General features: G+C 47.4%; 1 protein-coding gene across 5 annotated transcripts in view; it reads right to left on the bottom strand.

Moving 5' to 3' along the window:
- The window catches only part of PTK2B (protein tyrosine kinase 2 beta), a 133,701-nt gene that overhangs the window by 48,090 nt on the left and 66,756 nt on the right, over nt 1-18,855 (bottom strand). For all 5 annotated transcript variants that reach the window (XM_043453319.1, XM_043453322.1, XM_043453323.1 and 2 more), the window contains exon 2: nt 15,756-15,996. In XM_043453319.1, the coding sequence (XP_043309254.1) occupies nt 15,756-15,959 (204 nt within the window). In that variant the 5' untranslated portion in view covers nt 15,960-15,996. The remainder of the gene's footprint in view (nt 1-15,755; nt 15,997-18,855) is intronic.

Genomic DNA, 18,855 nt, shown 5'->3' with positions numbered 1-18,855 from the left:
GTCCAACTCTTCTGAAACCCCATGGACTGTAGCACGCCAGGCTCCTTTGTTCATAGCGTTTCCCAGGAAAGAATACTGGAGTGGGTTGCCATTTCCTTCTCCAGGGGATCTTCCCAACCCAGGGATAGAACCCGTGCCGCCTGCAGGCAGATTCTTTACCACTGAGCCATCAGGAAGATCCCCAAGAAGTCTATAGCTGAGACATAAAATTTGAGAGCCTGAAATAGAGTCTAAAGTTGTCTGACCAGAGGCTCCTCTGACTCTCCCAGCCTGAGAGGGAGCTGGCGCCCTGGGAAATGGACCATGGAGAAACTGTCTGAGTAGAGGCTGAGAGTGAAGGAGAGAGCCATGGTTACCAGTAACTTCGGGTAACAGCTCATCAGCTCCATCGAAGGGGCCCAAGTGGCTAAGGAAAGCTGTCTCTGGTAAAAGGATCTGAGACCGTTTCCAAGCTGAAGCCAGTCCTGGTGGGAGCAGGTGGCTGACAACGATGAATGAGCCTCAGAGGATGTCAGGTGATGGCCGTGGAGAAGAAATAATGCAGAGAAAAATGACTTCCTCCTGCCTAGAGCAAGAAAGCCACAAAGGGCTTTGCATTCCCAGGGCAAAGCTCCTGATAGCAGGCTTCCTCTATTCCCCTTCAGCCACACATGGAGATGGGAAGTGAAGTTCTGAGAAAGTGCAGAAATAGGTGGAAAAGGACTTCTTTTTAAATGACTTGTACAGAACGTAAGAGGTGTCTCTGGAAAATATTCTGTTAAGAATAAGACTGTTCTGTCAAATGTTTGGATTTACTAATAAACCCCAAGGAAAGACTCTGGCTGCTAAGCTGAGATTTATTAATAGAAGGGAGGAGGAATGAAATAATCCATTATGACAGAACCAGGAGGACTTCATGTACTTCTTTTTTTCTTTCTTATTTCTGTAAATATTAATTTTTTTTCATTTGTTCATTTATTTATTTTTGGCAGCACTGGGTCTTCATTGCTACACGCAGACTCTCACTGCATGCAGTGAATGGGGGCTACTCTTTGTTGAGATGCACGAGCTTATTGGAGTGGCTTCTCTTATTGTAGAGCACAGGCTTAGTTGCTCCATAGCATGTGGGAGCTTCCGGAACCAGGGATCGAACCCACTTGTCCCCTGCAATGGCAGGCGGATCCTTCACCGGTGGACCACCAGGGAAGTCCCTCATGTTCTTCTTTGAAAAAAGTCTTCCACCCAGAGGGATGGGATGGGGAGGAAGGTGGGAGTGGGGATCGGGATGGGGAACACATGTAAATCCATGGCTGATTCATGTCAATGTATGGCAAAAACCACTACAATATTGTAAAGTAATTAGCCTCCAACTAATACAAATAAATGAAATAAATAAATAAATAAATTTTAAAAAAAGGAAAAAAAAGAAAAAAGTCTTCCTACCAAAACATCTCCTGAAGTCGTGACTCGGTGGTTTGTGTGGCATATAGTGTCTGCCTTAGAACGAGTTCACGTCAGTGTGACTGATGAAGCTTTATTCTCGCATGGGGCGATGGGTTCCCGGTTGTTCATCTCACCATAATGCCCCATAACTCACATCAGTGAGTCCTAACAGGCGCTGGCATTTGGGGCCAGATGATTCTTTGCTGTGTGGTGCCATGCGGCACCCACGGCTGCAGCCGATGGAAAGCCTTGCCCCCGTCATTCTGACAATGATGACAACGTGACAAGCAAAAAAGAAGGCCCCTACATGTTTCCAAATGCCAGGTCCCAGGAGATGTGGAACAGCCCTCAGGGTGAGCTGCCAACTCATCTATTTGGTACTGTTTTCTTCTGCATGTATTGATACCAAAAATTACACAAGAAAACCTCTCAATGATTCTCATCTATGCAGTCAATAATTAACATACTCTTGCATCAGGCTCCCTTCTAGGTGCTGTGGATACAGCAGAGAATGAGAGAAAGTCCTGTCCCCGGGGAGTCCCATGCTAGTGCAAAGATAGATAGGAATATCTGTATTGTATCAAGAATCTGAAGGGTTTCCCAGGTGACTCAGCAGTAAAGAATCCACCTGCCAATGCAGGAGATGCAGATTCAGTCGGGACGATCCCCTGGAGGAAGAAATGGCAACCATTCCAGCATTCTTGCCTGGGAAATCCCATGGACAGAGGAGCCTGGTGGGCTACAGTCCATGGGGTCATAAAGTGTTGGACACGACTGAATGAGCACCACATAACATCAAGAATACGAAATGTGCTTATATCTTGGATTTAGTTCTATACCTGGAAGTGTGCTATAGACTGACAGCTGGTACCCCCAAATGCATATTCTGAAGCCTTAATACTCAATGGGATGGAGTCTAGAAGTGAAGCCTTTGAGAGGTGAATAAGTCATGACACTGGAACCCTCACGTAGGAGACTAGTGACACAAGGGTGATGGACATTTTCTCTGTCATGTGAGGACAGCAACAAGTGGCCGTCTGCAAGCCAGGAGGAGGGCTCTCACCAGAACCCAGCCCTCCTGGCACCCTGGTCTTGGATTCCCAGCTTCCAGAACTGGGAGTAACAAATCTCTGTTGTTTAAGCCCTGCGGCCTGTGTTATGTTGTTATAGCGGCCATGTCGTTATGGTGGCCATGCGGTTACAGTGGCCAAAGCATAAACTGATGAACTGATTCAAACCCCAGAAATATTCTGTATACAAAGAAACTCACTGTAGCAGTTATAAAAACAGCAAAAGCCCCGCCATAAGCCACCAATCCAAATAGTTTGAAAAGGACCATGAAAGTGATGGGAGGACACATAGGGTTTATGTGCTAGTTTGTAAAATTGTATAAAGAGCTTGTAATCACTTTTGGAAACAACTTCTATTATAAATGGGAGGTGTAGTACATATACTTATATATCTATACAAACCCTGGTGGCTCAGCGGTAAAGAATTTGCCTGCCAAGCAGAAGATGCAGGTTCGATACCTGGATCAGGAAAATCCCCTGGAGAAGGACATGGCAACCCACTCCAGTACTTTTGTCTGGAGAATCCCATGGACAGGGGAGCCTGGTGGCTACAGCCCAAGGGGTCACAAAAGAGTCAGACATGACTTAGCGACTAAAAAATAGCAACAACAACAGCAAGTACTATTATTGAATGAACGTGTATTCCATTCTACATATCGTTGGATTCAATTTTCTAATATTTTGTTGAGTGTTTTTGCCTCTATATTCATGAGAGATAACGATTTATAGTTTTCCATTCATGTTTGTCTTTCATATACTCATATTATACTTGTAAAAAACTTTGAAAATAAATGTCTAAATCTGGCTATTATATTAGGCTTAATTTAGCAGATGAGGCATAAAAAATCCACAGTGAAATAATAAGAGCAGACATCAGCTTCCAATTCGAGACAAATGGTAACTTTTGCCTACATGCTTGGCTCACATGCTACCCGGTAGTGACCTCCTCCCTAACTTATAGGATCAGCTCTTAAGAGATACACAAACTCCCTGTGCAATATAACTCTAAAATTAAAATGCTGACTGGATAGCAAATGTCACAGGGTCAGAGAAAAACAATGGCCAAACTCACTCAGGTCTTGATGAAAGTTAAGTTGAACAACGATTTTGCCTTCTGGATCCTGTAAGCTCATATGCAAAAGCAAACCTCACTGATGCAACCACAGCAGTACAATCTACAACTCCACAGATATTCAAATATTCAGACATTAATAAGCTCATAAAACTTAGACCGGAATTCTAGAGTCTTAAGTAAATTTAGAGATCACTTAATTTGATTCAATTTTTAAATGAAGAAACTGCGAGCCTGGGAGGTCAAGTGACTGGCCCAGGAGTATACAGGAAATTCTATTTTAAGCCAGCTGAAATTCTATTAACTCTCCTACACTTCATCATTTATGAAGGCCAAGCTTCCTTGAGGTCAACTTCCTCCTTGTCTTTACATCAAGTGATGTAGGAGATTCCTGGTCTCCTTTGTGGACTATAGGCTCAGCTCATGCACTCATTCATCCATTTATTCTACAGACATCTGAGTGTCTGCTTTCTGTCAGGCACGAAGTAGCCACTGGGAGACAATGGTGAATAAGACACAGTCCTGGCTTTCCAGGAAGCCACCTCTGTTTAGAGGCTGACAAGAGGCAGGCACCATACAACCTTTCTAGGGCTCAGATTAGGAAGTGGGAGCACAGTGGCGCCACCTCCAACCCCATGAAACCCACCTACACCCCACCCCATCCCACGTACTCTTGTCACTTTTTCACAGACCCTCCAAGACTCTGAGTATCCTGTGAGCTCTCAGATCCACTATCATGACTCTGTAGCCTGAGCTCCGCCCCACCTGGGTGATGGTTGATAATCCTTCTCCAGGGCACGTGAGCTAGGTGGGCAGCCTGCAGGCAGAAGTGGGTACTTAGGGGCAGTGACCAGTCCCAGCACCCCTGAGATTTCAATGCAGTGAATTTGGGATGTGACTTGGAAAACTGATACTTTCAATTTCCCTGGTGACTTAGCTTGTCTGCCTCATCTGGGAAGACAGTAGTAGTGGTTATATGAACTCCTCTGCCTGCCCTAATCACAGCATCTCTTGGCATTCAATGCCACTGACCCCAGACACTGCCCTCTGTACATACCAGGTTAGTCCAAAACTCTCTCTCCCTTGCTGGAATCTAGAGCTGAGACATGGAATTCCAGCCAGTCTCTGTTGACTTTATAACTGGAGTTCATCCATCCATCCATCCATCATTAGGTAACTACTCAATTCAGCAAACTGGGAAAACAAAAGCTTGCTCTCTCATGGAGCTTATTTTCTGTTGGGAGGAGGGTTAACAATAAACAAATAAGCATAATAATATCATAGGTCCTAATAAATACCAGGAAGACAAACAAAGAAGGCAGGGCACCAGAATGGCGGTCAGGAGAGGCTGCTATTCTATGTGGTGTGTTCACGTGTGCTCAGCTGTGTCCAACTCTTTGCGACCCCATGGATCGTGGCCTGCCAGTTTCCTCTGTCCATGGGATTTCCCTGGCAAGAATACTGGAGTGGATTGCATTTCCTTTTCCAGGGGATCTTCCCAAACCAGGGATCAAACCTGGGTTTGATCTCCTCCATTGTAGGCAGATTCTTTAACATCTGAGCCATTCTATGTGGAGTGGCCAGCAAAGTTCTCTCTGATAAGGGGGCATTTGAATGGATCTCTGAAGGAAGCCAGGGAGAGAGGGATGGCCTTGTGGGGGAAGGATCTTCCAGGCAAAGGGACCAGATGTACTGAGTCCCCAAGGGGAGCATTTATGAAGTTCTGTGTGCTTGGCACATTTGGGGAACTGTAAAGAGGCCAGTGGGGCTGAGGTGGGGAAGGCACAGAAGAGATGATGGGAGAAAAGGTCAGAAGGCCAGGCCAGAGCTCAGCAGACTTTTCCTGTAAGGGGTCAGATAGCAAATACTTCAGGTTTTGTGGCCAGATGGTTTCTGTTGCAACGATTCACTTCTGCTATTGTAGCTCAAATGCACCAGAAATAATACACAAACCAGTGTGGTTAGGCTCCCCCCCCATCCCCAAATTTGTTAACAAAAACAGGTAGTGAGCCATATTTGGCCTGCAGGCCCTGTTGCAGGTCAAGGCAAGCACTTTGGATTTTACCTTGGGTGAGGAAGGTAGGCACCAAAGAGTTTAAAGCAGAGCAGTGATATGACCAAAGGTATACCTTAACTATATCCCTCTAACTGACGTGTGTTTGAAAAATTCACCGTGTCTGCTACCTGTGGAATGGAGCACATGGGGATACAGGCAGAGGCAGTAAGGAGGTGAACGCATTATTCTATGTAAGAGATGCTGTCGGCCTGGGCCAGGGAAGACGCAGTGGAGGTGCTGAGGAGGAAGTGCTCAGAGTCTGGATATGTTTTAATAGTCGAGCAGATAGGATCTCCTAATGCATGAAGTGCAGATTGTGACAGAGAAAGAAAGAATTCAAGGAGGACTCGGATGTTGACAGCTGGAGACATGGTCAATGAAAGAACAGAGCTGCAGTTGGTGGAGCTGGAAAGACTGGAGGAGAAGCTGAGTTTCAGGAGAGGATTCCGAGCTGTTTCTTCACACGGAGGTGGGCAGCCAGTGGAGGTGGCGGGCAGGCAGGTGTACCTATGGCCTGGGGTCATGGGAGGAGGCTGGAGCCAGCGTTACCCATTTAGGCACCACTGGGTAAAATCAGAATTTCAAGCTCTGTGACTGGATGAGGTCACTTGTGGAGTGACAAGGGACCAGCCTATGGTGTCACCTGGGCTGACTGTCATGGGAATCGGGCTGGGGTGGGGACAGCCCACAGCCGGCCAGCAACTGAGAGTCCCAGGAGAAGGCAGGGCAAAGTGATAGGCCTTCATTAGCCTGTGGTCACTTTCTGACACTTGGCCTTGTGTCAGTGTGGATGTGCAAAGGTGTGCAAAGGTGTGCAAAGTACTCACACCCTCCTGTGTACTATGTACACAGGCCTATGGGCTCCTGGACGAGGGTACCAGCATCTGCCATTGTGATCCCACTGAGGGCTTAAATGGTGGCCCCCTGAAGATGAGTCTGGGTGTCCTGGAAGCTGTGATCATGACTTCATTTGGAAAAAGGGTCTCTGCTGATGTCATCAAGTTCAGGATCTCAAGATGAGATCATTCTGGATTATCTGGGGTGGAGGGTGGCTCTTAAATCCAATGACTAGTGTCCTTATAAAAGACACACAAAGGAGTGAAACAGAGAGAGAAGAGAATGGAACGTGAAGATGAAGGCAAAGAGTGCAGTGATGCAACCATAAGCCCACAAGCCAAGGAAGTCTGGAGCGGCCAGAAGCTGGAAGATGCAAAGAAGGATTCCCTCCTAGAGCCTCCGAGGGAGCCCAGTCCTGGGACCCCTTGATATAGGACTTCCAGTCTTGGGAACCATTCGAGAAGACAGTTTTGTGTTTTAATCCACAAGGACATGGTAATTTACAACAGCAGCTCTAGGAAACAAATAACAACAGCAGGATGAGTTCTGAGTTCTCCACACACCTAAAGGGATCATTTTTAAAAAGTGCCTGAAGAGCAAAATAATAAAAGTTAACATGATTTATCACTCTGAAAGCATTCACTTGGATGTGCTAAAAGCCTGTACCTAACAAGGACATTCAGTGATGCGACTGCCGTTTAAAAATAGAAATGTGAGCACCAGCACCTGACTGCTAATTTGTGGACGTCATGAATCTGGGTGCGCAGTGAACAAAGGGGCCCAGAGGTCTGCACAGCTGCCTCGCGCTCACCTCTGTGGGCGTCGGAGGCGGGTGGGCTGGCCTGCCAAGCACACACAGGAAATGGGGAGAGCGTGCTGAAAGGAGGAGGTCCTTGCTAATGTACCTTTTGTTGTCCCATTGTGTCTCTGTGGTGTTGATCTGTGGTTTCCTGGCTGAACCCCTTGTCTCGGGTTTCCAGGGACTGGTCTTATGCATGGGGGGCTGGTCTTGTGCGGCTCTTTAGGGTAACCTTCCTCTTAGCAACAGCAGCTTCCCAGGACACGAATTCCTTTCCTCTTACCCCTCAGTCTCATGGTTTTGCCCCCAGAGACACATGATAAGGGCAGCTTGGATTGTTCTGGAAACAACCTGAGCCCATGAACTGTGGCCTGTAGATCCTCCTCTGACCACAAGGAGCTGCTGGTCCTGTGTCTGCTGAGGCTACTCTAACACAGGACCACAGACTGGGTGGCTTACATGCCAACATGTGCTCTTCAGGGTTGGAGAGCCTGAGAAGTCCAAGTTCAAGGTGTTGCCAGACCCAGTTCTTGGTGGGCATTGTCTTCCTAGCTTGCAGAGAGCTGCTCTCTGGCTGTGTCCTCACACAGCAGGGGACAGAGCTCTGGTCTCTTCACCTTCTTCTCAGGACACTAAGACCTCATGGGAGCTCAAAGGTCACGACCTCAAGCCCAGCTGGTAATACCACTGCACTGGGAGTCAGGACTTCAACGTACGGATTTTGGAGGGGGCGTGTCTGCTCAGTCACTCAGTCATGTCTGACTCTTTGTGACCACCGTGGACTGTAGCCCACTGGGCTCCTCTGTCCATGGGGATTCTCCAGGCAAGAAGACGAGTGGAATGCCATTCCCTTCTCCAGGGGATCTTCCCAACCCAGGGATCAAATCCACGTCTCCTGCATTGGCAGGGTGGGTTCTTTACCACTGAGCCACCTCGGGGGGTAGGGGGCACATGTTCAAGCCATAATATCCTGTGTCTGGTTAAGCGATAGGTTTAAACCCAAGAGTAACTGGGATGAATGTCTGACAAGATAGGGCAGGGACAATGGGTGGCAGCTGAGATCTGCCTCTCTGGGAATATTCTGGGATGTACTGTAAGACCACTGAATCTACAGGGAGGGCAGTGAGTCCAAGCGGGCATGCAGCAGGCTGCCTTTGGGACTGGACTGTGCACTCCTCACACACCAGGTGAGTGGCCTCTACTGGCCGCCCCCCAGTCCGGAATCCCTGCTGTAGAGGGGAGGGGGCAGAACTGGACCAGCCGGGAAAGGACACAGGATGGCTCTGTCTCTGACCCTCCCGGGGATGTCGATGTGGATTCTAAGGAGGGTGATGCTTCAGGACTAAGTAAGGATGGATCTTTTTGTTTGTTTGTCTGTCTTCTTTTGTACACGTCATACAGGATCTTAGTTCCCTGACCAGAGAGTGAACCCGCGCCTCTTGCAGTGGAAGCACAGACTCTTAACCACTGGACCCCCAGGGAAGTCCCAAGGACAGATCTTGATCATGGCTTCTCAGCACAACAGAGGCTGGCTGAGGGAGAGGGTTTTAATGTGGGGGCTCTGCTGACATCCTTGGAACCACAGCGTGTCACAGACAAGTGCCTCATTTTCTGCTTAAGGCCCTCCTGTGTGAGACACAGATGGTCCACTGATGGAGAGAGATGGGTCCACGCGGGGTGTGGGTCAGCTGGTGTCAGCAGGGGAGAGAAAACACCACCAACCAGCCAATCAGTGTGTTATGTAGAGAGGAGTGAGAACGGCACTTAGCCGTAGGTGATTTATCCTCCGAATCATGATGCTCTCGAGATTGGCAGGGGTACTGTTCATATTCATCCCTGGACAGTGCGAGGAAAGAAGGACTCTCCCATACAACCGGGACATATGGTCAACCTACCCTAAAGAAAGAGAGGAGAAGGAGAAAAGAGGAGGGAGAGGGAGGCGGGAGAGAGAGAGAAAGGAGAGGCTTAAGAGTCAAAGAGAGACGCCCTGTGTGGGCACGTCTGGGTGGCACTCAGCTGGTTGTTTGCAAAGTGTTATCTTAACCTCTTTCCCAGACAAGCAAATTAGCATGTTAGAAAATATGATGATAGAAGCCTCCACTTGCTCCAGAGCTACCCCCCCACACAATTTCCTATGAATATCAAACAAAAGGGAAACAGGAAATCAAGAGGAGCGAACTCCATTTCTCATTCAGCACGTTGCTCCACTCTCTCCAACACCTATCTAATTTCTGTTGGGTCCTAAACACAGGGGCCGGGGCTTATTTACAAAGCTTTTAACAACCTAGAGAAAACATCTCGAGGCAACTGTATTTATGTAGAAAGAGGCTGAGAAAAAAGGGGAAAGCATGAGACCAGCAAGTACACATGGAGTAACTATGTTTTGGAAATGTGTTGCCAAGTGGACTGTGCCAGGGCTGTTCCCCATGGCTTCTATTCCATCAGACACACTTCTGACACCTCCACTATTTGGAGGTCAGAATTTCCTGAGTGTTCTGGTGGAAGGACAAGTGCTTGGCAAGCTTGAAAGGACTGGCAGTACTTTGACGCAGAGAAGATGGTGAAAGAAGATACAGAGCTGCAAGGAGAATAATCCATCAGAGGATGAAGCCCAGCTGGGGAAAGAAATACTGGAAGAAGAGGGTGGGAGGGGCCAGTCCAGGAGATTCTTGGGCAGGGAAACTGGTCTGGATCTACACGACTGGAACACAGCATCTACAAACAGGCCATGAATAGCTAAACAGTTCCTTGATGTTTAGACCGAGCTCTTTTGTACTCTGTTCTCCCACAGAATTTCTGTCTTCTTGTCAGAGCACTTGTCTCCATTTGTAAAGGTTCATTCATCAGTGGGGGTCAATGTCATTCATTATGGTGGGTCCTTGGCCTGAAAGCCCATTGAAAGCAGGGATTATATTTGTGTTTGGGGGTTTGGTTTTACTTCCAGGCCATAACTGGCATGGTGCCAGGTACATGGGGGCACTCAACACATCCTTGTGGAATGGATGATGAAAATATTCAGGACTTCTTCATTGATGATTTTACCCACATTCATGGCTTTAACCACCACCCAGAGGCTGACGAGACCCAAGTGTCTATCTCCAGCCCAGTGTTTCCTCCAGAATTACGTATCAAACAGTCTACTCAACATTTTCACATATATAACATAACATGAAAATGTCAGAGCATCCCAATTGCACTCAACAGTCCACAGCTGGTTCTGTGATCTCCCCAGTCTCCAACCAGTTTCTCTTCAAGTTTCTTTCACCTTAGGGAGTGGGACCCTGACCACCTGAACGGCTGTTCTTGACACCTTCTTTGTTCCTGCATCTCTGGTTCATTAGCAAAACCTTTCGTGTTCATCTCTTAAATTTTCTGGGTTACAATCACTTCTCTCCACAGGCCATGGTGATTAAGAGTGCAGGCTCTGGAAGTGGATTGCCTGGGTTTGAAAACAGCTTCCACCACTTATTAGCAATTTGCTTAAAACCTCTGAACCTTATTTCTGTATACAGAGAATGGAGATAATAGTCATATATACTTCATAGGTTTCTTCTGAGAAGTTGATGAGATAATGCTTATGATGCACTTTCAGAAGTGCTAGTTGCTATTATCATCACCACCACCATAAGCTGTACCACTATTACATCTCTACCACCGTCATCACCATCACTACCATCATCATAACACCATCATCATCATCACTACCATCAATACCATCAACATTATCATCTCCACCATCATCATTGCCATCATCACCATAACACCATCATCATCGCCACCATCATCACCATAACACCGTCATCACCACTACCATCAATACCATCAGCATTATCATCATCATCATCGGTCCTCACCATCACCACCGCCATCATCATCACTACTACTGCCTATCATCCCTGTCATCACCATCACCATAAACGTCATCATTACATCATCACCATCGTTACCACCGGCACCATTATCACCACCACAAGCACCATCAACCCTATCAAGTTACCATCACCATCACGACCACAACCATCACCTCCATGGCTACAGTCTTAATCTAAACTACCATCATTGCTTATCTGGATCATCACAACAGTCCCCAACATCTTCTCACACCCGTTCTTGCCCTCTCCAATCTATTTTCCACTGTGTAGCCCAAGTGATCTTTTAAAGACACAATCTCATGTCACTCACATATTTAAACTATATCAGTAGCTCTCCATGGAAGATGGGGTAAAATCCAAAACTGTTAACATGGTTTAACTAGCCAACCTTGGAAATCCTTTAGCCTTAAAACTGACAGGTGTATTGGTCACTTGAGGATCTTAGCAAAAGCTCTTTCCTTTGCCACTAACACTGTTCCTCTTGCCCTTTCCTCTTTCCTTCCTTACATGAGCAAAGCCTCTCTGGAATGGTAACATTCACTGTCTCTGCTCTACAACTGACTGCACAACGGCTTCTTCCCCCATCTTTTCATTGAAACTGATCAGAAAAAGGGCATTATAGCACCTGCTGGTGAAGTCAATGAGTCTATTTTTAGCCTTATCTGACTTGACCTTTCTGAGAATCTGACACAGCTAACCACTCTTTCTTCAAAGTTTCTTCTGCTTTTGTCTCTCCTTCCTGCTTTCTTGGTTCTTTTCATCTTCCTCTGGATGATTCTTCTTTTTTCCTTCATTTGCCCCTCTTTATCAGCCCCTTAGAAGTTGATTGCCCAAGGTTTCCTACTTAGAACTGTTCTTTTGCTCTTCTCATTCTCCATGGGTGATCCTACCTATTCATGTGATATCCACTGCATAACGACTCCCAAATCCTCATCTCTAGGGCCTTTCTCCCTCCTCAGCTCCAAGTCCATGCTCCTCTATGAGAGTGTTTCAGAAAGATGCCAAACAGAACATTCATAAAGCTGAAATCTCAGAATGTCATTCCTTTCTCTGTTGGTATCTCAGTGAATGGTACCAACGCCCATTCAGTGCCCAAGCAAAAGCTTGAGTCATCCTTCTTTCCTTTCTTTCTCTTCCTCCCTACATCAAGTTAATCATCAAGTTCTATTGACTCTGCCTGTCTAGATGCACTTGGATCTGTCGGCTTGTCTTTGTAACCTATGCCACTCCCTTAGTTCATCATATCCCACCTACACTGCAGCCATGGCTTTCTAATTCCTCTGCCTTTCACCAGCCTTTCCTCTCTCCTACCCTTTTTGTACTTTGGTCGGAGTTGAGGGAAAACAGATCCCTAAATGATTTATTAGAGAACTGGTTGTCTAACTTATATGAGAAAGGGTTTCTTAGGCAAATAAGAAATGACTGACTTAAGAGAACATCACTACTGTGGCTCTTTATTAGAACCCATCATGCAGAACAGCATATTAAGGATTCTAAGAAGTCCTGTCACAAAGGAATTGGTTCAGAAATTTAACCAAGCATCTCCAAACTCTTTGGACCATAAAAAAAACCTTCTTCAGAATGCACTTCCTAACACCTTGCAGGAAACTACAAACTGTTTCAAAATACAAATCTGATCATCTTTCTTTACTTAAAGATATGACAGATAAATGGATAAACACTAAAAGATGATTTTAATTTTATTCTATGGGCAATTAGAAACCCTTGGAGATTCTTGAGCAGGGTAAAGACATAATATCCACACAGTCAATAACTTCCAAGGACTGAGCTCCTGCTATATTCTGGATGCTTCTCATCTATCATTTCTGATCCTTAACAATGAGGCTACAGGCAGGCATAATCCCTAGGTGAGGGGACTGAGCCAGGTTGGCAAAGTGTTGGGTCTAAGGCCATACAACCAGTAAGGGTGGAGTGGTATCAAGCTCAAGGTCTAGATGATTTTAAAGACATGGCTGTTTTCAATGAGCAGGTGACATGGTGCCTCTAGGACAGATGTGAAACAGGAAAAATCAGAAGGCTGGGACGTAAACTCCTAGGAGGCTATCACTTCTTTCTTTGTTCTTTCTCCACCTCTGTTTTCATACTTCTCCAGATAATACTTCAAGTACTAGCCATTCTTAATTTTTTCTTAAGATTTATTGATGTGGATCATTTTAAAAGTCTTTAATGAATGTGTTACAACAGTGCTTCTGTTTTGTGTTTTGGTTTTTCGGCCACGAGGCATGTGGGATCTTAGCTCCTTGACCAGGGGTTGAACCTGCATCCCCTTCATTGGAAGGTGAAGTCTTCATCACTGGATGGCCAGGGAAGTCCCTGAGCCATTCTTTCTAAACTCGGGTCTCCTTGCCCTTTCTGTAGGCTGTTGTATTTTTTCCCCTTAAGCACCCAGCAAAACATAAGATGGTTCCAGGAAAGCCTCTCTCTTGCTTGAAAGCTATGTGTCTCTAGTGCCTGTCTGAGCCCAGATTCCTCAGCTTGATATTCTAGGCCCTCCCTTATCCGCTATTAAATTTCCTTTTTGATCTTGACTCTAGATACTTTTCTAAATATAACCCATGCCCCAGCCAAACCCAACTACCCACTGTTCAGCAGCCTCCCTGTCTTTGTTCTTGCCGTGTCCTCCTCTTAGAAAGCCCTCTTCAGTACTGCCTCTTCCAATCCACCTATCCTTTCGGGGCCCTTTTCACCGTACCTCCACAGAACACGGGCTTCCCTGGAGGCTCAGATGGTAAAGAGTCTGTCTGCAATGCAAGAACTCTGGGTTCAATCCCTGGGTTGGGAAGGTACCCTAGAGAAGCGGATGGATTACAAGTATTACAGCCTGGGAAATCCCATGGACATAGGAGCATGGGCTACAGTACATGGGGTTGAAAAGAGTTGGACACGACTGAGCAACTTAGCACGCATGCACACCGCGGAGCACATCCTAATCTGATTAGTCTAACCACAGGCTCTTTGGGTTCCAGCCCCAAAGGGCAAGGAGGTGCTCCAAACATGGAAATTGGGTTGCCTTCTGAAATTAAACTAGTAAACCCTATTGTAGATGGCATCAGCTATCTGCAAAGATGATATACCCAAAGGAAGGCTCAAGAAGTAGAGAGTGAAGGAGATCTGAAAACATCCTTTTGGAGGAAAGTGCCTAGGACTTACTCCCGGGACACAATTGTACACACATATCTGGAACCGTAAGATGCAGATAAGGCCCTCATCAGATCAGTTATAGGAAACAGAGGGAAGAACCAACCCAGAATCAATTGTGACAATAGGCCAAGACAGCAACCTAATCAATTACATTCGGCTTGGTGTGTTGAAGCACAGCACGTGCTGTTATAGGCAGAAGGCAGCCAAATGCACAGATGTGGAGAGGCTGCTGCCAGTGTCGACTGGAAGAGACGCTTGCCGAGTCTGGGAAATGCTGACTTCCGGGACATGGCAGGGTTGGTGATTACAGGACTAGAGATGGTTTATCTAGCTCTCTCAGATCTGATGAGTGTTCCCAAGATCCTCCTGCTTCCTTTGTTCAAATGACAAACCCAGCAAAGCCAGCTCTGGAGAATCAGTTTGGCTTTGGCTTACTTTCGCATCATCAGAAAAGAATACTCTGAGCAGTGGAAAGCGATATCCTTGCTGTATCTACCTCAAAGGTTCAACCAGATAACGTAGAGGGATTGATTCAGGCATGTATATAGGAAAGGAAGAAAAGTGTTAGTTGCTTAGTTATGTCCGACTCTTTGTGACCCCATGGACTGTAGCCTGCCAGGCTCCTCTGTCCATGGGATTCTCCAGGCAAGAATACTAGAGTGGGTTGCCATGTCCTTCTCCAGGGGACCTTCCTGACCTGGGGATTGAACCTGGGTCTCCTGCATTGCAAGCGGATTCTTTACCATCTGAGCCACGGGGAAGCCCCATGTATATAGGAATTGTTCAATAAATGTTGTATTTAAAATTAATCAGTGTATTGTGGCTCTGCTTCTGATGACAAGCTCTCATACATTTGGTTAAAGTTAATTGGCTTCTTGGTGTCAAGGTGCCCTGGTGACTGTGGGTACTTGGATTTGCAAAACAGATTCCGTGACTCTGGATGAGAGTGAACCAGTTGAAGTACAGCCTCAGAAAGGGCCTGGCAACCAGGCACCTGGTCAAGGGCATCTCTAGTTTATTACCATCCTCTAAAAGCCTCCCTTTTCTAAGCATCCAGGGCATGTCTGGGAAAATCACTCTTGTTCTGTGTTCAATGCAATCACTTGTGTATTCCAATTCCATGAGAGTGTGAACTCTTTGAGGCCGGAAGGAACACATATATCCCTTGCAGGGCCTCAAATGTCATAAATAAGGAACAAGTTGAAATGAGATAAATCAAAGCTTGAGCAAATGACCTAGGGTTTGAAGGAAGGCTACACACTCTGCCCCCACCCCCAGAGCTTCAGAGCCTTGGAGAGGAAGCCCAGAGCTGCAGGAGAGCATCCCTCTGGTGCCCACCCCTCCCCGCCATCCAGGGAGTGGATACAGGAGAGCTGTCAGGCTGAAGGAGGGATGCTCAGCCACCCAGGAAGAGTGAGGGAAAGACGGACAAACGGATGGAGCAGGTGGCGCCTGCCACACTCACCCGGATCTCGGTCTGCACAGTGCATTTAACCAGTTTGAAGTTCTTCCCAGGGTTGAAGCTGTTGCTATAGAAGCAGACCTTGAGGATCCTCACATCTTCCTTTTCCACGTCTACTGGCACCACCACCATGGGCTCTGGGGGGCCTTCAGGCCGACGTAATGTGCCCACCTTCACTCGGCTCAGGGTCTCAGACACCCCGGACATCCTCTCTGACGGCAGCTAGGACCAGCACATCGCAGTCCTGCGGAGACAGCAGAGGGATGGCCCTGAAATGATGGGCATGGGCCCACCTGCCTCACCCCCCAGGGGCAGCACCCAGAAAGCACACATCCTCCTACTCTTGAAGACACCCCTTAAAGGCATCCGGCTTGGAGGATGGGGAAGTGGAAGCACAAAGGAGCAGTCTGAATGAACAACCAGGTACCAGCCAGAGGACCTGGTGTGTGCAGGCGGGCGCTCTCTGTGAGGGGCCCCTTCTCCCCATCACTTTCCTCCTCCCACACTGGCTCCTAGGCAAGGGGCCCATACTTTGCAAACGCAGCTGTGAGAGGAGGCGGCCCTAGCATGATTCCAAGGCACAGCTGAGCAGAAAAAGCGAAGAGCAAGACAGTAGAAAATAGCAGGAGAGAAACAGGGACAAGGGAGAAGAAGCCGGGAAGAAACAGAAGTAGAAAATGGGTAGCCTGGAGGGCAGTGGGGTGGGGAAGCCAGGAAAGGGTCCAGGTAAGGGCCAGCTGGAGGCTGATGGCTTTGCCCGCACCCACCTGCAGCTGCCAGCCTGGGTTTCAGGGTTGGCAGCCTCGGTCCCACTGAAAATCATCTCCCAGAGCATCTGTTACCATATCAGATGGCGCCCTGGCATCCCAATCTGAGAGGTCTTTCTGCTGGGGCAGGGGTGTCGAGGGGGTTAGGGGGTGTGACTGGGCCCCTAGAAGACCCAGCCCAGTTCTGATGACAGTTTGGTTGACATCTACATGGACTATAAGCATCCTAGGAATCTTCAGTTCACCCCGAATCTCAACCAACATTGCCCCTGGCTTCTTGATCCAACCACAGCTCTGTAGGGTCTACTATCACTGGTCTAAAGCAGGAATACTCAAAGGGAGCAAAGGAAGCCTGATACCAGACTGGAGATGCCAATCTTGGCTCCGCATTAATATCCCCTGGGAAGCTGTTAAGAGTGTCTAAATCCAGACCCATGCCCAGAGATTGTCAGTGAGGTGGTCTGGGGGAGGCCTGGCATTGGTATTTTTAAGTTTCCAAGGATGTTTCTAACATTCAGGCTAGGTTGGGAACTTCCGTTCTAGACTAAGTTTAGTTCTCATCGAAACCCATTCCTACAGAGAAATCTCTCCCTTCTAACAAGAGACTGTGATTTTAGGGGGCCATTCCGAGACTAGGAGTTGGGGGCCGAAGGATGGGGTGACAAGCGAACTTATTCATGAAACAGAAATAGAGTCACAGATGTAGAGAACAAACTTCTGGTTGCCAGAGAGTAAGGGGAGGGGAGGGATAAATTGGACTTGTACTGACATATACACACTACTACATATAAAATAGATAACTAATAAGGACCTAGGCTTCCCAGGTGTCTCAGTGGTAAATAATCTGCCTGCCAAGCAGGAGACACAGTTTCGATCCCTGGGTCGGGAAGATCCCCTGGAGAAGGAAATGGTAACCCATTCCAGTATTCTTGATGGGAAAATTCCATGGACAGAGGAGCCTGGCTGGCTACAGTCCATGGGGTTGCAAAGAGTTGGACATGACTGAGCGATTGAACATACGCCACAGACCAGAATGTAATGAATGTACCACTCTGGTGGGGGATGTTGGTAACCAGGGTGACTATGCTTGTTTGAGGGCAGGGGGTAGATGGGAAATCTCTGTACCTTGATACTACTGACATTGGCACAAGCTCCATGTAAGAAAAAAAAAAAAGTGTCAGCCCAGCATGGAACATCCCAGTCTGTGAAGAGTCTTGAACACTCCTGGCTTAGAGAGTGTCAACCCCTTCCCAAGCTAGGATGTGGTCATGACAGGTCCTGGAGGGTCTTAAGAGTCTGGGCAAAAGACCTCAGTCCAGAAAGGTGGTCACCACATCTCTGATGACACATGGCAACTCCCTCAAGGGCATCCGAAACCACCAGCTGTCAGTACAGATATGCAGTGAACTGCCAAAGGGGTCCCTCCTGAACTCTCTGAAGCTGAGTAACTGAAAGGTGTTCTATAATCAAAGCCTCAGTTATCTGCCTTTGGGGTCTTAGAGAAAACAGCCTCAGCCTCATGCATGGTCTTCTCTCCCAGGCCGCCACGGCTGATTTCAATCTACCGACGTACGGCAGTGGACGCAGTGTGGAAGACAGGAGAATAACCCACTGACTCTAGCTCATGCTTCCTGACAACACAACCTGCCTGTTCCTCCAGACTTTGCCTGCTAACTTGAATCTCTCATTGACAGCTTGCCTCTGGATTTTGATGATCACAAAATCCTCTGGCTCTCCATGTGTGAGTCAAAACCCCTGCCCCCCAGTCCAGACCTGGACTGCAGCCTGGCGACCCCTTCTCCCTGCGTCCCGGCCAGCCCCAGGCCCTGTGAGCGCTGGCAGAGCAGAGACCGTCCCACCACCCCGGGGAGAACCCTGGCAGTGAGCCAGTGTGGGCTCCGGCCTGCCTCCCAACCCCCAGATCTGCCCAAGTCAGAGCCAAAGAATAACAAACACAAGGAAATGGGCTCAAATTAAAACAGGAAAAGTTTTGATTGGCTCTAAGAACGTCTTGGACAAGACCTGCCAAGGGCACTGAGGTGAACAGTCTCTGAGTCCCTGGAGACTCCAGGGAAAAAATAAAGGACCCTCTTCCTGAACACAAGACATTCACCTGCCTGAAGGGGGCAGGGGGGAAATTAGGAGATTTATTTATTTATTTTTAACTTTTTATTTTATATTGGCGTATAGCTGGTGAGATGGCTAGATACCATCACCAGCTCAATGGACAGGAGTTTGAGCAAACTCCAGCAGATAGTGAAGGACAGGGAAGCCTGATGTGCTGTAGTCTATAGGGTCCAAAAGAGTCAGACATGACTTCGCAACTGAACAACGAT

This window comes from Cervus canadensis, chromosome 30 (genome assembly GCF_019320065.1).
Source record: "Cervus canadensis isolate Bull #8, Minnesota chromosome 30, ASM1932006v1, whole genome shotgun sequence".
Taxonomy (NCBI): Eukaryota; Metazoa; Chordata; class Mammalia; order Artiodactyla; family Cervidae; genus Cervus; species Cervus canadensis.
The sequence above is the reverse complement of the archived record's forward strand: the minus strand, read 5'-3'. Positions and strand labels throughout refer to the sequence as shown.